Source organism: Mus musculus, chromosome 10 (genome assembly GCF_000001635.26).
Source record: "Mus musculus strain C57BL/6J chromosome 10, GRCm38.p6 C57BL/6J".
NCBI lineage: Eukaryota > Metazoa > Chordata > Mammalia > Rodentia > Muridae > Mus > Mus musculus.
Window position 1 is genome coordinate 5,253,346 of NC_000076.6, and position 23,304 is coordinate 5,276,649.

The window sequence follows — 23,304 nt, forward strand, 5'->3', positions numbered from 1 at the left end:
ATCAAGTATTTATGCCAAAGGAAAAGCATAGGTTGATTATTTAAGTGTGGATATATGTTCCATGACTCAAATTAGACCCTCAGTTTATGTAAAGCGATCAGAGGCTGTAGTCTCTAAAATCGTGACGAGTCTAACTTCTAGTACTTCTTTGCTTTATGAGTTGATCAACTGTTTAAAGTTTTCTTACTCTTTATCTAATCTTATAGCAATTATGTGGCACCAGAGAGGCTGTCTTGTTTGTGATGGCACCTAATAGCAGATTCCATGCATCACTGGGCATGGGTTGGAGGATGCAAGAAGCCTAGAGAAGGCAACTGTGGTGTAGCAGGGAGTTCAGGGGGCCCACTGCTGGTTTCTGCCACTGCCACACACCTTCCTCTCCAGCATTTGTGGAGACTCAGATCAGACAGTGTAGAAGAGACACATGGGAAGGAAGGGCCTGGAGTGAGGCTTGAGCCATGCTCATCTGACTGAATTGACCAAAACTAAGAGAAACATCTAGGCAGGAGCTTGCTCAGCTCCTATACAACAACACAAAGAGCTCAGCATTTGCTTCCCAGGGTGTCTGGAAGTGGGAAGAGGGCTATTTAAAGCAACAAAGTCAACTGCTCACAAGTGAATGGTAACAGCTGTTGGGTGTCACAAGCCTGTACTCTTGAGACCAAGAGGAATATCCTGAGTTTAAGGCTAGACTGGGCTGTACACCAGGACCCTGTCTTAAACAATAACAACATGCATATACACATGCATGTGTACACACACAGAGCAACAGCCAAACCTATAAGGTCCCATAGATTAGAATATTTATTATTCTAGGGCAGGATAGATGAGCCATTAGGTCAGTTAATGAAATTGTAACTTGCATAACTTCTAGTATTTACTTATCTTGTGACTAGGTCAGATATTTAAACAAGATAGAGAGTCTCCTCATTGAGTTCTCACAACTGTGTGATGGAAACGGTGAGATTAGGTTCTTTACTGTCTGAAGTCACCTAGCAGCAGGTCCCATGGAGAATTAGAGTCTAAGATTCCTAACCTTCACCTGTTCACTTGGCATTATGCAACACTTCCTGAAACTCAGCAGGTCATGGGAGTTGTATACACCGGGATATCCATGAGAGTCTCTACTCTTCCTACCTTGCTCTAGCTTTAAGGACAGCTTGCTAGTCTTGAGCTGATTCTATTTGGGGTTAATACCATATTAAGAAATCCCAGTACACTCCCTAGTGGGACATGGTGGTGGAGGTGGGGTTGTCTTATCAGCCTTGCAATTCTTGGTTGTCTGCTCTTACTAGCCTTTTCATGGAGACCTCCCTAAGCCCTACCTAACTCTGCAGGTGTAAATGATTAAGTTTTCAGTGGTGCCACAAGGGTCCTTGCGTTAGTCTATTACTGTCCTTATCCCACTGTTTACAATAATCTCCTCAGGGGTTTGTTTTCGTCACTAAATTGTAAATTCCTCAGTGGCTGGAATTAAGGCCCCAGCCATCTTTATGTGTTTTATGTGTTCTAGCTTGCATTGTATCTGCTTTGTGTTGGGTGCCTAGGAACTACACGAGGGAGTAAGGATATGGGCTATGACCACCGTACCCACTCTCTCTAATGTCTTGCCTTGGGCTGCAGCCCACTGTCCAGAGCATTCCCACATCTCTTAGTCTCTCTGATTTCTTCTTCGAGAACTCTGAGCCAAGCCCTAGACCCTCAGGAGTGCAAGAGGTGGCTACGGAGTGTGCTCTCAGTTTCACGCAGGGCCTTCATCTGAAACCGTCTTCTTGAGAGTAAGAGGTGGGCGGGTCAGTCAGCCTTGAGTACTAGATCAGTAACTACTGCTGTCAGAGGCTACCCTGGTAGCTGAACAAGTCCTCCAAGAGCTGGTTTTGTTGGTTTAAGTTGCCCAACAAGTGATAGGAATGAGGATGTTTCAGACAGAGCCTCACCTTAACTGAATGTATATCAGCTCTCTGCAGGAGGTCACATTAATTTCCCATCCCTTGAAATAATCACTTCTTTTTCATAGGAATGAACCCTTTGGTTCTGATAGAATTACCTGAAGATCTCGCAACATTGTCTCATGGGCATTGGTGTCACCCTCATGCACTGAACATCGGTCAAGTTTCTCTTGTTCTTGCTCCAGCCAACTTTCAAACGCCTTTAGGTCTCTCTGATACTCTTGATGAAGGCGGACCAGCTTTTCCAATTTTGTCACTGCTTCCTGTCATCGGCATTTAAAATGAGTAAGAAAGAAACATTATCACTGAATGCAGAATTCACTTTTGGAGTTTAATCTTTTTTATGCTTGTTTGTGTGTGTGTGTGTGTATGTGTGTGTGTGTGTGAGTGTGTGTATGTGTCTGTGTGTGTGTATGTGTGTGTGTGTGTATGTGTCTGTGTGTGTGTCTGTGTGTGTGTGTGTGTGTGTGTGTGTGTGTGTGTGTGTGTGTGTGTGTGTGTAGCCAGAGGACAATTTTTTCAGTCTGTTCTCTCCTTCCAACTTTGGGGTCTGGATCAAATTCAAATTGTCAGGTTCAGTGATAAGAACTTTTGCTTGCTGAAACATCTTGCGAGCTGCACTTTTGAAGTTTTAGAAAGGCATAATTATTAAATCATCAGACCATGAGTCATCACCTTTTGAAAAGAACCTTTAAGTTTCCTATTCAAAAAGAGAACGCAAGTGGGGGCTAATAGGGAGGATGCGGATGTGGCAAATACATTCAAAATGTACTATACAAAATTCTCAAAGAACTAATAAAAATGAACAGAAGAAAAGACAGTATTTCTCTCTCTCTCTCTCTCTCTCTCTCTTTTTCTCTCTCTCTCTCTCTCTGTGGAAAAAAACATAACAAAAGAGAGAAACAAATATTTAATTCTGGAAAGATCTCAAAGACCATTTTGAATTAACTACTTGAACTGTGAGTTTTTAATGAAACATTTGATGGACATACTAAAAGCGAAGTAAGTTTACTTTTCTTAAAAAGTCACTATAGTTGGCAGTAAAAATGGAAATGTTTACATTGTGTCTTAAATGAGCATTTGGAGTTGGCAGATTTATTTTTCTGAACTTCTAATGAATTCTAATAAAGTAGAATAGGCTCCTAAGAGGTGGTGTTATTTTCCTTGGGAAGCTTCGGTGACAAATGGCAAAGGCTACAAGGTGATTGTTTTCTGCTTTATTAAACTCCCATAGCCAGACAGAACTTAGGAGTTTTCAATACAAAGATCTCTAGAAGTTTTGTGAAAATGTTACATTTCTAGTTGGGTTTTGGTCTTGGTTGAGAACTACCTTGCCACCTTAATTTTCAGATACAAATAATGTTCTGAGTTGTACTTGATTTTGCTAATGATATTTTTAAAATACTAAGGTTCATTTAGCTTGTTTCACCCTGTTTTCATGAGGTCATCAGTCCTGGGTGAGTCCAGGACCCTGGCCAGCCATACCTTGGCCTTCTCTTTGAGGGCTTGGTGTCTTTCCTGCAGATCTTGCAGTTCTAACTGGGTAACATAATGCTCTGTCATGGCTGCCCTCTTGACTTCAATGGTCTCCAGCAGGCTGCTGTGACTCAGCACTTCCTCATTTAATAGCTAGAGAACAAAGGAAAAAAAAAAAGACAAAATGAGTAACTCATGTACAAGCACAACAATGACCTTGGGCACATTAATGTCTTTTCACTGTACTGGTGACAAATGATCTTTCTCTATCCATCCATTCACATGTGTGTGCACATCTAAAAAATATTCATATAATGTTTCAGTGTATTTTCAGATCTGGTCCATAATGTCTCTGAGACTTCAACTCCCAATTATATACTTTCTATTTCTTCTTAGATATTTCAAATTTCTTATATCTAGGAATGGCCTCCTGATTTCCACTCTATCACTGTTCTGTCTCATCAAGCCTTCTTCCTCAGCCATTTTTTAAAACAGTAAATGCCACCCCACCCCACCCCCCATCTCCCTTTCAAACAGCCACTCTAGAACATTGGAAAGAGTCTCTGGTTCTTAATATCTACTCCAGGCCACTCTTAACTTTCAATCAGATTTTAATAGGAGATTAAAATCAGAAGTAAAATCTGAGAGAAAGATTAGGGCAAGCTGGGATATAGAGTTTGCTGGAGGCCTGAACACATGCAGGAGAACATGTGAGAACACATGTGAGAACACATGCAGGAGAACACATGTGAGAACACATGCAGGAGAACACCTGTGAGAACACATGCAGGAGAACACATGTGAGAACACATGCAGGAGAACACATGTGAGAACACATGCAGGAGAACACATGTGAGAACACATGCAGGAGAACACATGTGAGAACACATGCAGGAGAACACATGTGAGAACACATGTGAGAACACATGTGAGAACACATGCAGGAGAACACATGTGAGAACACATGCAGGAGAACACATGTGAGAACACATGCAGGAGAACACATGTGAGAACACATGTGCCTGTACCTCCCCCCAGATCATCTCCTAGCACCCTGCACTGCTATCCAGCAATCTCCATCCCACGATGCACCAGAACCTTCCTTCCTCAGCCGATTGCCATGATAGATTCCATGTTTGATTCTTTCCAGACTACTCGCTGTTCTCAATCATTCAGGGAACTGTCTACCTGTCTTCTGTTTCAGAAATATCTGTCTTATTCCTCTTCCCTGATCCCAAACAATCTGTTAACTCGTTCCAAATTAGTGTCTCACACCATGCAATATCATTGTGATATCTCCTAGTTATAATTATTTACTTAAATACGTATTAGTGAGTATACATATCCCTTTTAGAATATAACCTTTGGTGGCTATCTTACAAACTCCGGAAGGGGCTCAGAGTTACACTATAAATTGTGGGGAGCATCTTTAATCCCAATACTAGGAGGCAGAGGCAGGAGAATCTCTGTGAGTTCAAGGCCAGCCTGGTCTACGGAGTGAGTTCTGGGACAACCAGGGCTACACAAAGAGACCCCCCCCCATCTCAAAAAATGGGGGAGAGACCAATGAGGGGCTCTTAGGGAAGTGAGATGTTCATCTTTACAGGACTAGAACAGCCACTGATCAACAAGAAGCAAGAAGAGAATCAGGAGCTTTAGAATTCAGAGGAAGCAGATGGATTGCCAGGGACTACGTGATAATATGGAGATGAAAGGGATGGTCTTGAGGTGAGGGGTGGGGCCAGCTTAAGATGATCCCTATGAAATGGGGCAAATAGGCAGGAATCAAGAGCTTGAAGGATTTCCACGCAGACTATAGTAAACTCAGCTCAGGACATATTATTGCAATCAGCATGCCCTGGAGGGAGGTGTGCTACCCAGCAAAGGGCTTCAGCATGATTGCGTTTGAATATACTGCAAAGTGAGAGTTTTAAAACTTTACACATTTTAAAATCTTTTCATTCGTACTATAATCATATGATGTTGAACCAAAACTATACAAAAGTACTAATATAGGGCCTACAGTTTAGCTCAGTGGTTCAGCGCTTGACTGGCATGTGAGGGCCTTGGTTTTAATATCCAGCATTGATGGTGAGTGAGCGCATAGGTAAAACAAAACAAAACAAAACAAAACAAAACAAAACAAAACAAACAAAACAAAACAACAAGAAAAAAACAGTGGTAATGAAAAGAATGTAAGAAAAAGAAAGTGCATTTACTTCTGACGTTAAGAGGAGATAAATTTTAAATGGCCTGTGTTATAAAACATCTGTGTATAGGGTTATACTGGAAAAGAAAATTTTCGGTCCTGTGTTAAATAAGTACAAATAACATCCTACTTTAGAAAGTTATTAGAAATTATGGCACGAGGTTTAATTTCCCCATGTGTGCATTCCTGGTGCATAGGTGAAGACAGTTTTGCCTGAAGTTTACTCTAGAATGCAAAACAGGTGTAATCCAGTTCAAACCTTGGCTTTCCCCAGAGCAGTTATTTTCTCCCGAAGCTCTGTGTGCTGTTTCTCCGATTCGGTCAGGCTGACTTCCACACTGTCCATCCAGCTGGAGAACTGCCGCACGTCATCCTGATAACTTGTCCACTTTGAGAGTGCTCCTTCCAGCTGACTGCAAAGGGTTGGAAACAGGTCGGTTACCTAATCTGAGCATCCGTACGGCTCTGATGTCTATCGTGTGCATTCAATCCCCGGTAGCCAGCAGAGTGTCAGAGCCTGGATAGCTAGCCAGCCTGGGTTTACCAAATCCCACTCTAAATTTCTGATGAAAGGAGCCTCAGAGAGCAGGGTCCATTTAAACCCAAGCTTCAAAGTGGGAGTGAACACGACCTCTACAGGGCCCAGGGGACAACATCACTTGGAGAGACTGAAGGTCACCCAGAGTGGGATGTCCAGATCAAGTCAGAAACCACACTAATTCCTACCAGGTCAATCCATTAGCTATACAGAGTAGGGAGGACAGAAGAGAATGTCTGCCAGAGGAAGGACAAACTTGGGGAAAATAAGCAAAGTGACCATTCTGCAGAGAATTTAAAAGTCATAAAATCACAACGGAGAACGGGGCAATATTTCCCGAAGTGGTCTAAAGGTGAAAATGTAACATTCCCCTTGCAGATAAGTATTTCCCTGAGTCAGCACACACATCACATAGTTAATGCGGTGGATTATTGAGACTAATTTTCATACTGTGACCAGGTCTCAGCAGACACCCATCAGTGGCCTCTCACAGGTTTCCTCAGACTTCCTATTGCCGGAGACTGCCCCTGGTGCTGGATAATGGATCTCTCAGGCTGAGAAGATTCCCTGGTCGCTGCTGTATTCCCAGTTTGGGAGCAATGCTAACAAAGAGTGCCAAGGAACTGTCACCTCCTGATAGGCAGCCCTCACAACCCCCTCCGTTGTCCTGGATGCTTCTTTACTGGGGTCTCTACTCTCTGTCCTCAGATGGGACAACAACTTGGAGGTAAAAGACAACAGGGAGTCAGGGGCTGGAGAGATGGTTCGGAGGTTAAGAGTACTGGCTAATCTTCCAGGTCTTGAGTTCAATTTCTAGCAACCACATGGTAGCTCACAACCATCTATAATAGGATTGGATGCCCTCTTCTGGTGTGTCTGAAGACAGTGACAGTGTACTCATATACATAAATAAATCTTTTAAAAACAAACTACATGGATCACCCTGACAAAAAGTCCCCACTGGGCACTGTGGTGCCGGTTTGATGGCATTCCTTACCTTCAGTCCGTGATGAATATCTCCTTGAGAATCCTCCGAAGTGAATCACTTGGACTGAATTAAAATACCCCCATTTTATGAACTATTTATTACCCTTTGGTTTCTAAGCATCAATCAGCAACAAAGCATAGGCACAATATTTCTTAACTGAGAGTTAAGGTCGCACCTTCTAGATTCTTTTGCTCTTTAGAGCTCTTGTAAGGAGGGGGCGGGGAGGAAGAGAGTAAGAAAGGGAGGCAGAGAGGAAAGAATGGAAATAGGAAGTAGCAAGAAGGAAGAGGTGGAGGAAAGAGGAAGCTAGGACGAAAACAGCCACCACTGGAATATCCCGTTGCCTTTCAATCACGGCTCACTGGCATCGAGCAGAGCTTCACTCACCTCTTACATCGAATTGCTGCAGACAAGAGGGATTCCCACATATCTTTCACAGCCTGCAGCTGCTGCTGAACAGCAGCGCTGCCTTCCAGAGAGGTACTCTGCAGAACATACTCCCCCCGGGTCACAACCATTTTCATCTGAATCTCTTTTTCCTGTCTCACTGACAGCAGAGCCTGTTAAAAAACAACAGCAAAAAACAAATACAGAAGCCTTCATATTTACATATTTAATATCCTTGGCTTGCTACATAGTTGAGAGGCCCTGAAGACTTTCAGGTATCTGCATAGCCTTTGCATCCTAGTCCTGAGTCTTCTCTGTTTAATTCCTTCTTTTCATGTTTCATTTTCCTGGTTTAACATGGGGTGGGGATATATATCCCTGAGCCCTCAAAGTTCTCAGGACAGAAAGCTTGTATGTATCTAGTGTAGGCTCCTCATGGAAATGGGTCATGTGGATCAAGGTGTTCACAGGCATTATTCTTTGTAGCAAGAAAAGGAAATGTAAAGTCCAAAGTTGCCAGAGAGGTAGTATCTGTCAAGATGCAAACCTTCTGCTCCCTTCTTATCCTATGGCTGACACCTTTTGCATCTCAGCTGAGCCTAGAGTGGTCCTGTGCCTGCCTGGTCAGGAAGGAGCAGCAAGTTTGCCCTCAGCTACCAAACTGGTTCTTCCCTCTAGCTTGCAATCCCATATTCATCTCCCTCAAATCTCCATCCATCACCATCATCTCCCTCAAATCTCCATCCAGTCGTCTGTACCAGGACATTCCCTCTTTCAAAAAAAAAAAAAAAAAAAAAAAAGCATTTACTTTTTATAGGAGGAGGATGGGTTGGGGAGAAAGATGGAGGGAGTGGGATGGGAGGGATGGGAGGAAGAGAGACATGGAGGGAGGGAGAGGGACAGACAGACAGGCAGGCAGGTAGGCAGACCATGCAGAGAGAGGGCAAGTTGGAAGAGTTAGATCCGTCCTTGTACCATGTGGTCTCAAGAACTGGGCTCGGGGTTTAATGATGGAAAGAGCCTTCTTCACACACTGAGCCATCTCACCAGCCCATCCACCCATCATTCCTAAAAGCTTGAGTTAAGAATTAGCCTTCCTAAGCCTCCCATGTTCAATCCCATCTCTCCTACACGGTTCCATTCCTGTGTGTATCTATAACCTACACACCAAAACCACCACCACCACCACCACCATCATCTGACATCAACATCTCCTACATGTTAACCTCAGTAGCAGACAACATAGCTTTGGAGAACAAAGATCATATTCATTCATATTTATATTCACCTTTGATCCCTTGGTGTCAAAAAGAAGTGCCGGTCTAGGCACTGAAGTTATGAGGGGGAGATGGATGGACAAAGATCAGTTATTATCATTACAAATGCAAAATTGTAAAATTGTAGAATTGATTATTTCAAGATGGGGGAAGAGTCGACTAAATGACACAGGCAGAAAAGTAAATTGAATAAATGAATTAAATGTCCCACTAAAATATCTCCTCAGAATTTACGTGTCTGTGATGGAATTTGAAGCTGGCTTCTTGATCACAAATCACCATGTTTGTGTGTTATTTTATTTTTTAATACTGTCTGTGGATGAATGTGTTGGGGTTGAAATGAATGGCTAATGCTTAGGGATGAGCATGTTGTGTAAGGAGACACCATGCACAGAGCATCTAGACATCTCAGATAGACAGAGGACCACATAGTCACGCCAGGCTGACAAAGACTCGAGAAGAGGCAATGCTCGTATACACACCTCCAGCTTGAGCATTCTGCTGTCCAGCACACTTTTATCTGACGTGGGGAGGCAGTAGGAATCCAGCATGTGAACTGCGTCTGACATCCAGTCCTGCAGTTCTTTAACGCCCTGGGAGAACCGGTTGTGCTCAGCAATAATTCTGTCCAGCCTGGACACTTTCTCCTGGAAACGAGAGAGACGGTTTTCTAGCTGCCAGCTTCCACTGAGATTGGAGAGCCTGCATCTGCTCATATTGGAAGCTAATGCTTTATTGGAGTCTGCCCAGAAAAGGAGCAAGCCTGGCCTCACCGCATGAGATGTGTGGCACACCTCTCTAAAAAGTGAAAAATCTGTAGAATAACCAGGTCAAAGGGCATGATGATTGCTGTCCACTGCCTTACACTGATGTACTTAGGAGAATCATGGCTTACTTTTTATTCAGTAGAATTTCTTCCTAATACATATTGACATTCAATCCACCATCATCTTTAGCTTTCACATTCAACTGATATCACATATTCTTACAGACCTACACTGTAGACAGTTTTAAAACATAGAAATTTGATATGTTGTAATAGTTGCAAATAGCACGCATGTAACATGTATATATTTAGTTGAGACATAATTTTGCACAGGAGTGGAACAGAGTACAAGGCTTCAGGACACATGTAGAGGACAAAACTCATACATCTGCATTTTAAATGACAAGAAAACCTTTGTGGCTTTCCTTGTCATTCACTTCAGGTCATATCCAACAAAGCAGATGAAGACTTTCTATAGCTTTCAAGTTCTTAAACACTCAAACATCTCTTGCTTTTTAATATCTAGTCAAGTGCAAAGGGGTAAAACAGGGGTTTGGGAAGGCTTTTGTGTTTGCTTTTGTATTTTGGCTTTAATACCTTACTTTAATTTAACTTAATTTAATTATCTTGAGACATGTCTTGCTTGTCCTGTCCAGCCTGGCTTTTAACTCATGACCCAGCTCAATCTGACCTTGAACTTGCAGCAACTCTCCTGCCCTCGTGAGTCCTGGGATTCCAGATGTGCACTAACATACTAGCTACAACTAGCTGTTCTTAATCCCATCTAACTTTAGCTATGCGCCAGATTTTCTAAAATCATATGCATATGGTTTTATAAAAGCAGTTTTTTCATCAAATAACTATCAGTACAAGTGGGGACAGTTTACATGAGGACTGTGTGAAGACCCAAATTAGCATATCAGAAGTAACTTTGCAGTAAAATGAATGAGGCCATGTTATTTAAAGATCCATATAATAGAGTCCCTAAATGCTAGCATCTGATATTTTAAAAAAGAAGCAAATGTTATAGTTTGTGCAAGCTTGAAAGGACTGACCCATTCACAGGGTCTGAATTACTCTAATGGGGTTCACCCAATGAGGACCTGTGTGGACCCAATACTTTATTCTAGAGGTCCTTGAAAGATTTACTCAGGCTAGTCATTGATAATTCCAAACTCTGCTTTGGAATCTTAACTGAAACTATCAGTTAACTGTCCTCGTCTACCGTATAATGAGCATACAGAAGCTCATTGACATTTTAAAATTACCCTAGACTTCCTCTATGGCTCCAGTACATTTTAAACTGCTTTCGGTTTCATGTTTTCCTAGTGTAATTTAATCTACAAGTCTTCAGCATAAAAACTGTGTAATTTGCTTTTGGGTTATGTCTTGAGCCCTGGGGCCATAGAACATATCATTTTATTAATGCTGGAGATTGGTAGAGTATTCTGTCTTTGAAACATTCCTGGCTGATTTCACAGAGCCACATTAAGAACTACGGTAAAAGTGATGAGTCTGCTTTCAAGATGAGGGAGATGTCATGGTTACATGCCTCACGGTTGACCTGGAGCTACTGCTCTGTGGGGGTGTCAGGATACACCCCGCATGACCTATGGACAGTCCAGTTTTGCGACATCAGCATCACACTCACAGGCGACACATGCCAGGTGTTACCTTGGTTACATTGCTTAGCGCTAGATACTGAGAAGACAGCTGCGACACTCTGTGCACAAAGCTCTTGCTTGCAGCTTGTCCCTCCCATAGCTGCCGAGCTTTCTCCTTCAGCCTGTGGAGCTGAGGCTCGTAGCACTGTATCTCCTCAAGGACAGACTGGAAAGCACAAGCAGGTTACCGTTCAGAGGCTGGGGCAAGCACATGGAGGACAAAGCTTGGGCCCAGAGAACATGGAATTAAACACTGACAAGCAACTGGAGCCCCCTGAAGACTGCATTATTTTTCAAGCTACACACAGTGGGATGCTACAGGAAGAAAACAAACCGTGCCTCAGAGGAGAGACAGAAAACATTAACTCAATTCTGTCAAAACAAGGAGAAGGAACATTGCATCTTAAGGTGCTGTTAGCTAAGACTGGGGCTCCCAGCATGCATCTGGCCAGAGTGGACAGAGGAAGGAGTCAAGTCGGCCCCATCACCTGCAGCTTCTGCTGTTCTCTCCTCTTGGCGGGCAGGTCATAGAGGCGATTGCTGCTCTCCTGCACCAGCCTCTCCGTTTTACTCAGCCAGTTCTGCACAAGTTCTGCGCTCACTTCAAAGTCTTTCATCTGGATCTTTAGATTCTGCAGGAGTTTAGATAATAATGAGCAAAAGCAAATCCCGAGGGGTGGAGAGGAGTCCCATCAGTGAGTACTCTCTGCAAAACTGCAGGGATGTGAAATTAATTCACAGAACCAACTTAAACCAAAGAAACAAAGCTAGGATGGAGCACAAGTTTGTAATCCTAGACTTGAGAAGGAGATACAGAAGAATCCCCGCAGACTAGCAGACTCTGCCACATCTAGGTTCAGAAAGGGACCCAGTTGTAAATATGTATGTATGTATGTATGTATGTGTGTGTGTGTGTGTATATATATATATATATATATATATATCTCAAGGCTAAATGTGATTCAAGATGACACTTTATGTCAATTTGTGACCTACACACACACACACACACACACACACACACACACACTCACACACACATACACACACTACACACGCACCGATAGGGACAAGGACAGAGAGACAGACACATATTCAGAGACATACGGACAGGGACAGAGACAGAGAGACAGTCAAATATACACAGAGAGACAGACAGAGGGAGGAGGGAGAGAGGGAGAGAGGGAGAGAGAGAGAGAGAGAGAGAGACATACATGAGCAGAGACAGAGAGAAACAGTCAGACACATATACAGAGACAGACACCCAGATATACAAGGACAGAGACAGACAGATAATCAGATATACACAGAAAGACAGACAGACACACATGGACAGGGACAGGGACAGAGACAGAGAGGCAGCCAGACACATATACAGAGACAGACACACACCCACAAACAGACAGGGACAGAGACAGAGAGAAAGATACACACACATGAACAGAGACAGAGAGGCAGTCAGACACACACACAGAGACAGACAGACAGACAGACAGACGGGGCAGTCAGACAGAGACTGGCAGATAAGAACAGAGACAAAGAAAGACAGAGACAGTCACACACAGAGAGACAGACAGAGACATATATGAACAGGGATAGAGATAGAGACAGCCATATACACACATTGATGAGAGACAGACAGACAGACAGACATGCACACATACATATACATACAGAGAGAGAGAGAGAGAGAGAGAGAGAGAGAGAGACTGAGAGAGATCTCCAACCTTCACTTGGCATCCTTTAAGAGTGTTTAGGCCTTTACTTTTAGGCTACACAACCACTTTCTTTAATTCTCTGAATAGCTCACTTCTACTTCTGTGCTTTTGACTTTTTTAAACACAAGCTTAATCATAGTCAGGGTCGAGCTGTGCATTCCCATCTGATGCTGCTATGCCTGGCTTGTACCCTGAGAATCTAAGTTCCACAATGGAAGGGCTCATGTCTCATGCTTCCTGGAATGTACCCTGTTTCCTTATAGGGATGACCCAGCACTGGTAAGAACTAACTAATGATAGGATAAGTAGCACTATATATATACACACACACACCTATGTAACTCATGTGTTTATTATGCTGGCATGAATGTTTATGTGAATGTAAACACGTATGTGAGGGTATACATGTACATGAATGTGTTCCTGTGAGGTCAACATCTTGAGAACTTTTTCCATGATTGCTTTCCACCCTCATTTTTGTTATAATTTTTTAAGGATTTATTTTATTTTTAGTTGTGCACACATGTATGTGTGTGTCTGTGTAGGAGCATGTGCATGTAAGCGCAGCTCTTTGTGGAAGCAAGAAGAGGGAGTTAGCTCCCTTGTAACTGGAGTTACATGCAGCTGTGAGTTGCCTGATATGGGTGGTGGGAACTGAACTCAGGTCCTCTGCAGGAGCAGTATGTGCTCTTAACCCTGGGTCACTTCCCCATCACCTCTACCATGTTTGTTTAGAGGGGAGAATTTCTCATTGAACTTGGAGCTTACCAACTTGGCTAGACTGGCAAGCCAGTGAAGCCCAAGAACCCTCCTGGTACCCTTAGCTTAGCTCCTGGCTTTTATGTAGGTGCTGTGACTTGAATTTAGGCTCTCCTGCTAGTGAAGCAAGCACACTACCAACCGAATCATCTCCCCAGCTCTTTGTTTATTATGTTTTAAATATACTTATTCTTAATAAGAAATACTGAGAACTGCATGCTTATCTCACAAGGATAGTATAAATATTATTACTTTCATAGATTATAGATTAAAACATGCTGATAATGTGTTATATATTTCATGGTGGCAAAGGAATCTACTTCTTATAAAATGCTAGATCAAATCATATGAATCTATTATTAAAATTGCAATGTGGACCAACAAAAGATTTAAAGAATTTAGGTAATTTTACTAAAGCATCATCAGGCCCATAAAATGTTATCTGGGAAGCTAAGTATGAAGACTGCAGAGCCTATTGGACATTGGCGCAAAGCTTGCTCTGCATCTGGTCCAGGGTACTGGTAGAGTCGGCACTTGATCATGTCTTCTATGTTTTCCATAGGGAGATGCATTGGCTGCAGGAAAGCATCAGGGAGTTTAAAATACATCACATAGGTAAGATTATCAAGAAGGATACCCAAGAAAATGTAAGGTTCATCAGAACAGAGGGTTTGTTCTGTTTTCCTCTCTGCTGCATCCCCAGAGTCTAGATTAATTCTTGCCAAATACGAATTGAATAATTAAATGCATTTGTAAATGCAAGGCAGTTATGTCTTCCTGTTAGTGCTGTTTTGTGGAGATGCTACACATAGAAAACCCTGACCAAAAACTGTGGCTTTGCAAATACCTCGGGGAGCACAGAAGAAAGCTGGGTGCTTCATGTAAGCATGAAGTGACTGAGTGCTAACTGTAAGCATGCACTTGCCATGGGTACTGGAAGCTCCTCCTGAGCCTCTGGATTTAGGCCTGCACTTTGTGTCTGTGCAGAGGTTATTGGCTTCCTATTCTGTGTTCAGGCTGAAGGTTTTGCCCAGTGAATTCTCCAGTGTCTCCAGTGACATCTAGAAGCTCTCAAACCCTGTGTTACTATAACTGTAATTATGAACCACTGAGGCACAGGGCTGGGTTTGACCTGTCTCTATCACTTACCAGCTGTGGGAATTGGCCATCCTGTATCTTAGTGTGCCTTCCCCACCTTCCTTCCCCCTTCGCTCTCCTTTCCTCCTTCCTTCCCTACCTACCGTCCTCTCTTCACTTTTCTCTTTCTTTCTTTCTTTCTTTCTTTCTTTCTTTCTTTCTTTCTTTCTTTCTTTCTTTCTTTCTTCCTTCCTTCCTTCCTTCCTTCCTTCCTTCCTTCCTTCCTTCCTTCCTTCCTTCCTTTCTTTCTTTCTTTCTTTCTTTCTTTCTTTCTTTCTTTCTTTCTTTCTTTCTTTCTTTCTCTCTTCCCTTAATTATTGACAGGGTCAGATTGGCCATGTAGCACAGACTGGCTTCAAACTCCTAATCATACTGCCTCTGTCTCTTGGTGTTCCAGTTCTGTACCATCATGCATGGCTCCTTCATTTCTTCATCCACATGACAGAGACAAATAGTCACTTGTGATCTATAATGGCTTTGAGAACTACATGGAGTGGTATATGTAATTGTCCACAGTGTCAGGCACTGATTTCTCAGTTCTGCTCTCTTGTCGGACCCTCGGGCTTTTGTTAGCTGCTGTGTTCTGATCATTAGCCACAGATCACTTTCTAGGTACACAAAAGCGAGTGTAGATTACTCTAACTAAATAGGTTCATTCCCAAGGCTATATCCATATCTCCATTCACATCTCAGTTAACAGCGTCCTCATTCACAGTTTTCCAGATGAGACACTCAAGAATCAAACTTAACTTTGGCACTCCCCCCACCCCCTACATAGTTAATTGACAAGACCTGCTGTGTTTTGTCTTAGAGATGGATCGCCTGCCCTATTACTCTTTCTGCTATGTAGACCCCCACTTTCACATGCACCACTATGATAAGTTTTTTTCTGCTTTTCTGGCTATATACAGTTTCCAATTCTTGTTTATACCACAGTGCTTTTCTGGCTATGTGCGATTCCCCGTTCTTGTTTATACTACAGTCAAAGTTGGCATGTATATCTCCATCTTTAAGGCCTGCCACTCACTCACTTAGTCTTTCTCAAGGAATCTTGAAGAAAGAAACAAGTCCTGTTAACCTGAGGCATCTGTTGTTTGCTTCTGTCCTCTGCATCTGTAAGAGTCCGTGGTAGGCTTCATCCTAGGGAAACTGTCTTGCATTCTTTTGAGGGAAACTGGTTGAGAGTCAGAGTCAAATTACTTGACACTCAGACTTTTCACTGTGTGATCCTAGTCTCTATCTCCATTTATCTCTACTGCTCCTCTGCCTAAACTTCATGTCTGCCTCAAATTTCTCAACATTTTCCACTTTTCAACATCATTCATGGACTCCTGAACCCACGCACCCAGTTCTTTCTGGAACAACTACACACCAAACTTGGAAGAGCCAATGGATACATGACCTTCAAGGTATAGTTTAAATGTCACTTCTCTGGACACCTTCCTTGACTTCTTCATATAGAGCTAGTGGCATCTTTCTATGAGTGTGCATATTTGATCCTAGAAATTCCTGCAATACAGTCATCTCCTTCATGGGAATGACTTTCTAGAAAATGAAGTTCCAGAAAGAGGATAAAGACTTGCCCTCCTATTACCAAAATGTATACTACATTGTCTATTCCTATTAGGAAAGGAAGGAGAGGTGGAATTAGATTCAGTAGTTATACCTGCTATGAGGCACTTCAGATTAACAAAACTGTCAATCATGAGCTCCCTGATCTTGGACAATGTTTAAGTAAAATGACTTGGCTACAAGAGACACATTCACTATATAACTCTCACTTTGAAGGCCACATTGCACTAATGATATTACAGGTCACAAGTAATTTCCAGGAACTTCATGATTACCATTATGTTTAGTGGAGAATGTTTGCCATGAACAACATCTGTTTACAAGAGTGAACTCAATGCTCTTAGTATAAGAAAGAACCAAGAAGGTGTATTTTTTCCTGATCCAATTCCTTATTGTGGTCTCCTTTTTAATCTTGTATTTATTATGACCACCATCAAATTAAGAATCCACCCTACCAGGAAATGTTTTCAGAAGTACTGTGACTTACATACATAGAAGAGGTAATACAAATAATTAATGATCTCAGAAGAAAAGAAATTCTGCCTTGTGGCAGAAATTATGATATTCATAAGTTGTCATTTTAGGACATTAAATCACATGAATGTTATCTTCCTTTGCATTCAACACCCCAAACCAGATGCTAGTGTGGGTTATATGAACTCTGAGCCAGTATTTTGTGTGGCCTTGCAGGAGTTTTTCTGTCTATTCTCCAGGGAGTAATTTCCCAAACTGCAGTATTTCAAATGAAACAGTAAATGTGCTGCTCAGAAGTGAGGTTGGTTGGGTAGGGATGTGCATGGATGAGCCTGTAGCAATAGCCTTTGTGTAAGAAGCCATCTAGTCCTCAGGGCTAGTCACTCACAGCACCAAGCTTACCTCTCATCATCTGGTTGCCTGTTTCTATGCAAAATGAGGTGACCAAAATACTTAAAAACTCTGTGGGACACTGAAACTGCCCATTTCCCACCACCACCACCACCACACTCCACAAGGCATGCCCCATGGGGTGGCTGGGCAGTACCTCCAGGGCTGATTCCTTTTGGTGGAGATTTGCATGAAAACTTTTCCATTCCTCTTTTGCGGTTAGGACTTTGGCCTGGACAGCTTGTGCTTTCTCTTCGGTCAGCAGAGAGCTCAGCAGCTCCCCTTTGAACAGCATTGTGTTTAGCTTATGTTGCCCATTTTCACTTTCTGACAGAAACTCCTGTAAGAAAGAGATAAAAATTAGGTACCTTAGGACACACAATGCTTTACTGTTGGATATTTCTGTGAAATGTCTCGGCGAAATAATAAAAAAAAAAAGTATTACATAAGTGAAATGACCCAGGTTTCCGTTTAGCAATCCAGTTATGAAATATTTTATTTCCTAATATTAATTCTGAGTTGACCACCAAACATCACGAGCTATTTTATGAACTGTTATCAACTTGTTAAAAAAAATAAACAGAAGAAGTGATGGGGGCCAAGAGATAACAAATGTTATAAACAACCCCTGGCTAGGTTCAGTTTAGAAAAATAAATACCACCATGGTTCTGTATAATTGATGTAGCTGTATCATGTCTTTGGTTCTGAACATCCCATCTACCAAAGTGAGAACTAACACAAGCAGGTACACATCTTACACAGCCCATATGACAACAATCAGACCACCTGTTCAGCAGAACACCACTATGCCCTATCAAAAGACCACAGGAGAGCTTCCCTGGGGGATTCTAATCAAGCGGATGCTATTAAGTAGTAGGGAACATTGTTATTAGTAGTTTATCAAAAACTAGTACCAAACCTATGGTTGTTCTTATAAAAAGTAAGTTCACTACCTAATGACAACATGAGCTGTGGGCAAGTGGCATAGCTTTCTCAACTTCTAGGTTAAGCCCGAGGTTAATTTCCCTTTTTATAAGTAAGTATATTTGAGGTGTTAGAGTTCATGCCAATTAATACTTTCAGACATTAGAGAAGAAATGAAAATGCAGCTAAAGGTGCTTTGTTTTGCCTGTCGAGTAACATAGAGACTCTGTGCTTTGGACTTTGATGAAAGCGCATTGATGAAGTTTGAGAGGGAGGATTACCCCCCACAGACTTATGTGTTGAAATCTAGGTCTATGGTTTGGCGATGCTTCAAAGGTGGGACCTGATGGGCTATCCTGGTGCACTTAGAGCCAGGCCCTTGAGAGACTTTTTTTTTAAAAAAAAAAATTGTTTACTTATTTATTGTGTCTGTCTGGGCATGCTTGCTGAGACAAGTGTATGGAGGTTAAAGACAACTTTCAGGAATTGGTTCTCTTCTTCCTCCATGTGTGAGTCTAAGGCTCAAACTCAGGTCTTCAGGCTTGGCAGAAAGTTATTTTACTGGCTGAGCCACCTGGAGAGGATTCTAGGCAAAGAAACTGACCACTTCCTAGTATCTTTTGCTTCCTGTCTGATATAGCCTGTGGTAATTTACATGAAACTGGCCCCTTGGCTCATAAGGACTAGCACTATTTGGATGTCTGGCCTTATTGGAGGAAGTGTGTCACTGGGGGTGGGTTTCCAGGAATTGGAAACTCAAGCCCAGCCTAGTGGCTCACTGTCTGTTCCCACTGTGTGTGGATTAAGGTGTAGAACTCTCAGCTCCTCCTTCAGCACCTCGTCTCTCTGTAAACTGCCATGCTTCTCACCATGATGGTAATGGACTGAACTTCTGAACCTGTAAGCCAGCCCCAATTAAATGTTTTCCTTTCTAAGGGTTGCCTTAGTCATGGTGTCTCTCCATAGCAATATAAACCCTAACTGAGGCATGGCTCTTTTCTCCTGCTGAAGGCTTCCTGTGCCATGACATACCCATTAGAGGTTAGTCCCATTAGGAAAGGACTGACCCCACAGGCTTTTCCTTCAGCCTTTAGAATGGAGAGGTAAATCTACTTGTTTGCTCTTTAAAGTAGGCTATGCAATCATGCAAAGTAGAGCAATACAGGATTTCATCAAGACATCTCTTTTGATGGGTGGCTACTTCACACAAGCAACTAGGTTAAGAGTCAGAGAAAAGGCTGCTGTCCAAAACAGGACTGGGTTTCATAGTCACAAATAAACTGGTGGTTGGATGTTCACAGTTCAACTTCGTAGCCAGGAGAAAAGTTGGAGGAATTTGAATGTAGCACATTCCCAAGAAAATCTGTCTTCTTACATCATGAACTGGGAGTCAAAGCTGTGAGCTAGGTAAGTATGGACACCATTATTTCAGATCCTGTGGTCTGTAGAAAAAGCTCTCACATGATTCCCTCCTTATTCATGGTTGGCTGCATCTATATCCATATGCTTTCTAGCAAGGAATTCAAATTCCAAATATTTACGAAAAACGAAGTCATTACAGTGTCTTCTAAAAGTGTTGATGTCTGGGTGGCAGCTGAAATGGCACCATGGAGTTGTTGTCAGGGTGAGGGAAATACTAAAATAAAACCAACCAATCAACCAAACATCACACGTGGATTATCAACTCTCCCCGTCTCAGACACAAGCCTTCTGCCCTGACTAAGACACCTTTATTCTACTAACATGCTAAGAACAATAATTGTGTATACCTATCACGGTTGGAACAAAAATTAAATGAAAACAACCCACCCAGAGTCCAGTGTTATTACTCATTAAGAACTCTACTGTTGTGTATATGAGCGAGCTAGTATTTATTCCACTACTTCAGGGGTAGCTTTATCTGGAATTTAAATTTCTTAAACTAAACTTTAATCTTTAATGCACTTGGGCAAAGACCCAGAGTCTCATATTGGCCTGACTCAGCATTGCCTTTGGCACTGACCGCAGAGCTCTTACCTGGATCTTCTGAAGACTGGAAGAAACTTCACTAAGATTCTGAGGTAGATCAAAACACTTGGCCGTGGTGATTTTTGCGTTAACCAACCACTGCTGGAAGCCCCTGGAGGCCTTCTGAAATCTTTCCTGCAAAATCTGTTCTTTATTCTGGCAGCCCTTGGAAGCTTGCAGACAGAGACTGAAAGGGCGATTTGCAAATTGGAGGATAGAAGAAAAGGGACAACGTTGATTAAAGTAACATGGAGCAAAATCCACAGTTCTTCGAAATGTGCATTTACCTAACTGGTGCTACATTTTACTCTTAGTTAATTGATAGAGTCAATAAAGTCAGACTATAAAAATGTTCTAGCTTTAAAAAAAATTTTTATACCAGGTCTTACTATGTCACGTAGGCTGTTCTCTGTCTCATGAGCTTAGCCCTCCACATAAGCCTCCTGAGAAGCTAGAGTCACAGACAACCACTTCATGCTCGGCTTAGCTCCAACTTTGTATGGATATATTTTGAAATATATATTTATTCACAGCCTTATTTCCTGCCATTATAGCTGGAATTCTAGCTACAACTGAGACTGGAGAAGGGGGATCTTGGCTACACACAGAGACTCTGTCTCAAAGGAAATCCAAATGAAAAGAAGTTATTTTAACAGCAGGATGGTTCATGCTCACCAGTTATATTCTTTAATTAAGCCTGAGACTTTCTCACTGTATGGACTCAGGTCCCTGGAAAACCGGCATAGCTCATTCAACTGAGACTTGAGATCCTCTGTCATAGGCTCTGCCTTTTGTAGAGCATCCAGGATCTCCTAATAGAGAAAACCAAGACAGACACTAAACTCAGTGACTTTCATAACTCTGCATGCATACATTATAAGTTATTAGTAAAGAGCAAATCAACACAGTGAATTCAATAGTGGGGTGAGGTCTATTTTCAGATATGTTTTTTATAGCCCATGATGGCACTTGTGCAATCTGTATCTACTTCAGGCCATGGATAGACACTCCTGCATCAAGAATAAAGCAGTAAAATGATTAAACTTAAAGTAAGAGCAAAGAGGAAATGCCCTACATTGTTTAGAACATGGACCAACGAGGCTGTTTGGAAATTGCCTATCATTTAAGATATTGAATGGTCATTTAAAACAGTCATTCTCAACCTTCTAATGCTGTGACCCTTTAATATAGTTCCTCATGTTGTGGTAACTTCCAATCATAAAATTATTTTTGTTGCTACTTAATAAATGTAATAGTTTTGCTATTGTTATTAATCATAATGTAAGTATCTGTAGTTTTGGATGGTCCTTGTATTTAGGTGATCCCTATGAAAAGGTCCTTAGACCTGCCAAAGGGCTGTGACCCAGAGGTTGAAAACCAGTGATTAAAAGGGAAAGCAACATATATTTGTACTTACAATATATGTCCCAGTTGATTTTTATGCACTATAGCCAGTGAACACTGATATTAACAACTTCTTATAATCCACAGTCTGACTTACCTACTAGCTCATACATCTCATAGTTTCATTCATATCATCACCAAATCTTTGCTAATATCTGGTATGACATTTGAGAACATCATGCTGCCCCATGAATATAGGTATCACTCTCCTTTGCAAAGAGCTCATAATTTTTGATAGACAATATATAGATAGCCACAGTTCTAGACATACTTAATCCAAAATGGCACCCTACAATTAAGGAGTACAATTATGGAATCAAAGCCATGGTCCACTGGACTCCACAGTGTGCTTTGCAATGAGAGTATTCCTCTTATCTGATTAATATCAAGGGACAAATGAGATCCTGAGTGCCCAAGTCCTTAGCACAATGTCTGATACACTGTTCAATGCCTACTTTGTAAAATTTCAAAGGGAATAACAACCAAATATGTAATGAAACTCTCTCAATAGTGTCACTAAAACAAAAAGATGTTTTTAAAACTGTGTGTGCACATGTGTGTGCCCACATATACACACATGCATGAACATAACATATACTCATGGGCATACACACATATGCTCATGCACACACACACACACACACAGTTTTAACTGTGGAAAAAGACAAATAGATTAATAACCACTCAAGTAGCTATTGTTGCTACTGTTGCTATTCTCATTGATATTTATCGAGAGATGGCCCACAGCCCTTATCAACATACCAGGTCTGTGTTGTGTTGTCATCCTATAAATGACATCACTCTCCTCTGGTTTCTGTCAGTCAGAAGATTTGCCATCATACTACGGCCTATAACTTTTCCTCTGAATGAAACCTTTCTTCCTTCCGGGAAGGGAAGCCTCAGAAGACACTTAGGAAGGTTGTGAAACTTGCTAGGCTTGGGAAGTTTTGAAAATGACAAGAATCACAAGACTCCCCCATACCACTCCACCCACACACAAACTTAGACAGGCAGTAAGTGATAGATGGAGGAACCAGATGTTTTCCAATACAGCCGCCGGCAAGTTGAGCAGAAAGCTCTATGGATACAGCTTTCATGAACTGTCTCTAATGCTAAGGTGAGGTTTTCAGTGACACTGCTGCTTCCGAGGTGGCCAGGCTTTGTGAGAACCCCCAGAGTACTCACTGCTCCCCCAGCTACATTGGATGGAATTCTTTCTTTAGTGTGTCATCTGTGACATATTTCAGGTAAATAGATGTCTGCACCTATCTCCACAGGAAAAGTTGTCACACACCACACACACACACACACACACACACACACACACACACACACATTCATTCCTCATTGGCTTCATGCAACTTTAACCAATTGCCTCCTTGCCCCCTCACATTCTTTCTCCTGGTCTCACTTATGTGAGATATTTTCCTAGAGTGGAATAGTCATAGTAGCTCTCAAATAACTTCTAGTCTCTATTCTCCTTGTCTACCTTTCTCCTTCCTTAGTGTTTTCCTCTACCTCACCTAGCTGATCAAGTTGTAATCATGACCTAGGATTCAGCTCCACCACTAATTCCTCAAGTGATTCTCTGTGGTGGCCTCTCTGGCTCCCCAAGAATGCTTATCTGATGATGCTGTGCTGGCTAGTTTTATATCAATATAGCA

At 42.0% G+C, this 23,304-nt stretch overlaps 1 protein-coding gene across 21 annotated transcripts in view; it reads right to left on the minus strand.

Annotated features, from left to right (window-relative positions):
• The window catches only part of Syne1 (spectrin repeat containing, nuclear envelope 1), a 530,501-nt gene that overhangs the window by 233,154 nt on the left and 274,043 nt on the right, over positions 1-23,304 (minus strand). For all 21 annotated transcript variants that reach the window (NM_001347732.1, NM_001347711.1, XM_017314047.2 and 18 more), the window contains 10 exons: positions 20,912-21,048; positions 20,246-20,423; positions 17,462-17,644; positions 11,743-11,886; positions 11,265-11,420; positions 9,307-9,471; positions 7,548-7,720; positions 5,894-6,047; positions 3,435-3,578; positions 2,048-2,212 (listed from right to left, as the gene is read on the minus strand). In NM_001347732.1, coding sequence (NP_001334661.1) covers positions 2,048-2,212; positions 3,435-3,578; positions 5,894-6,047; positions 7,548-7,720; positions 9,307-9,471; positions 11,265-11,420; positions 11,743-11,886; positions 17,462-17,644; positions 20,246-20,423; positions 20,912-21,048 — 1,599 coding nt within the window. The remainder of the gene's footprint in view (positions 1-2,047; positions 2,213-3,434; positions 3,579-5,893; positions 6,048-7,547; positions 7,721-9,306; positions 9,472-11,264; positions 11,421-11,742; positions 11,887-17,461; positions 17,645-20,245; positions 20,424-20,911; positions 21,049-23,304) is intronic.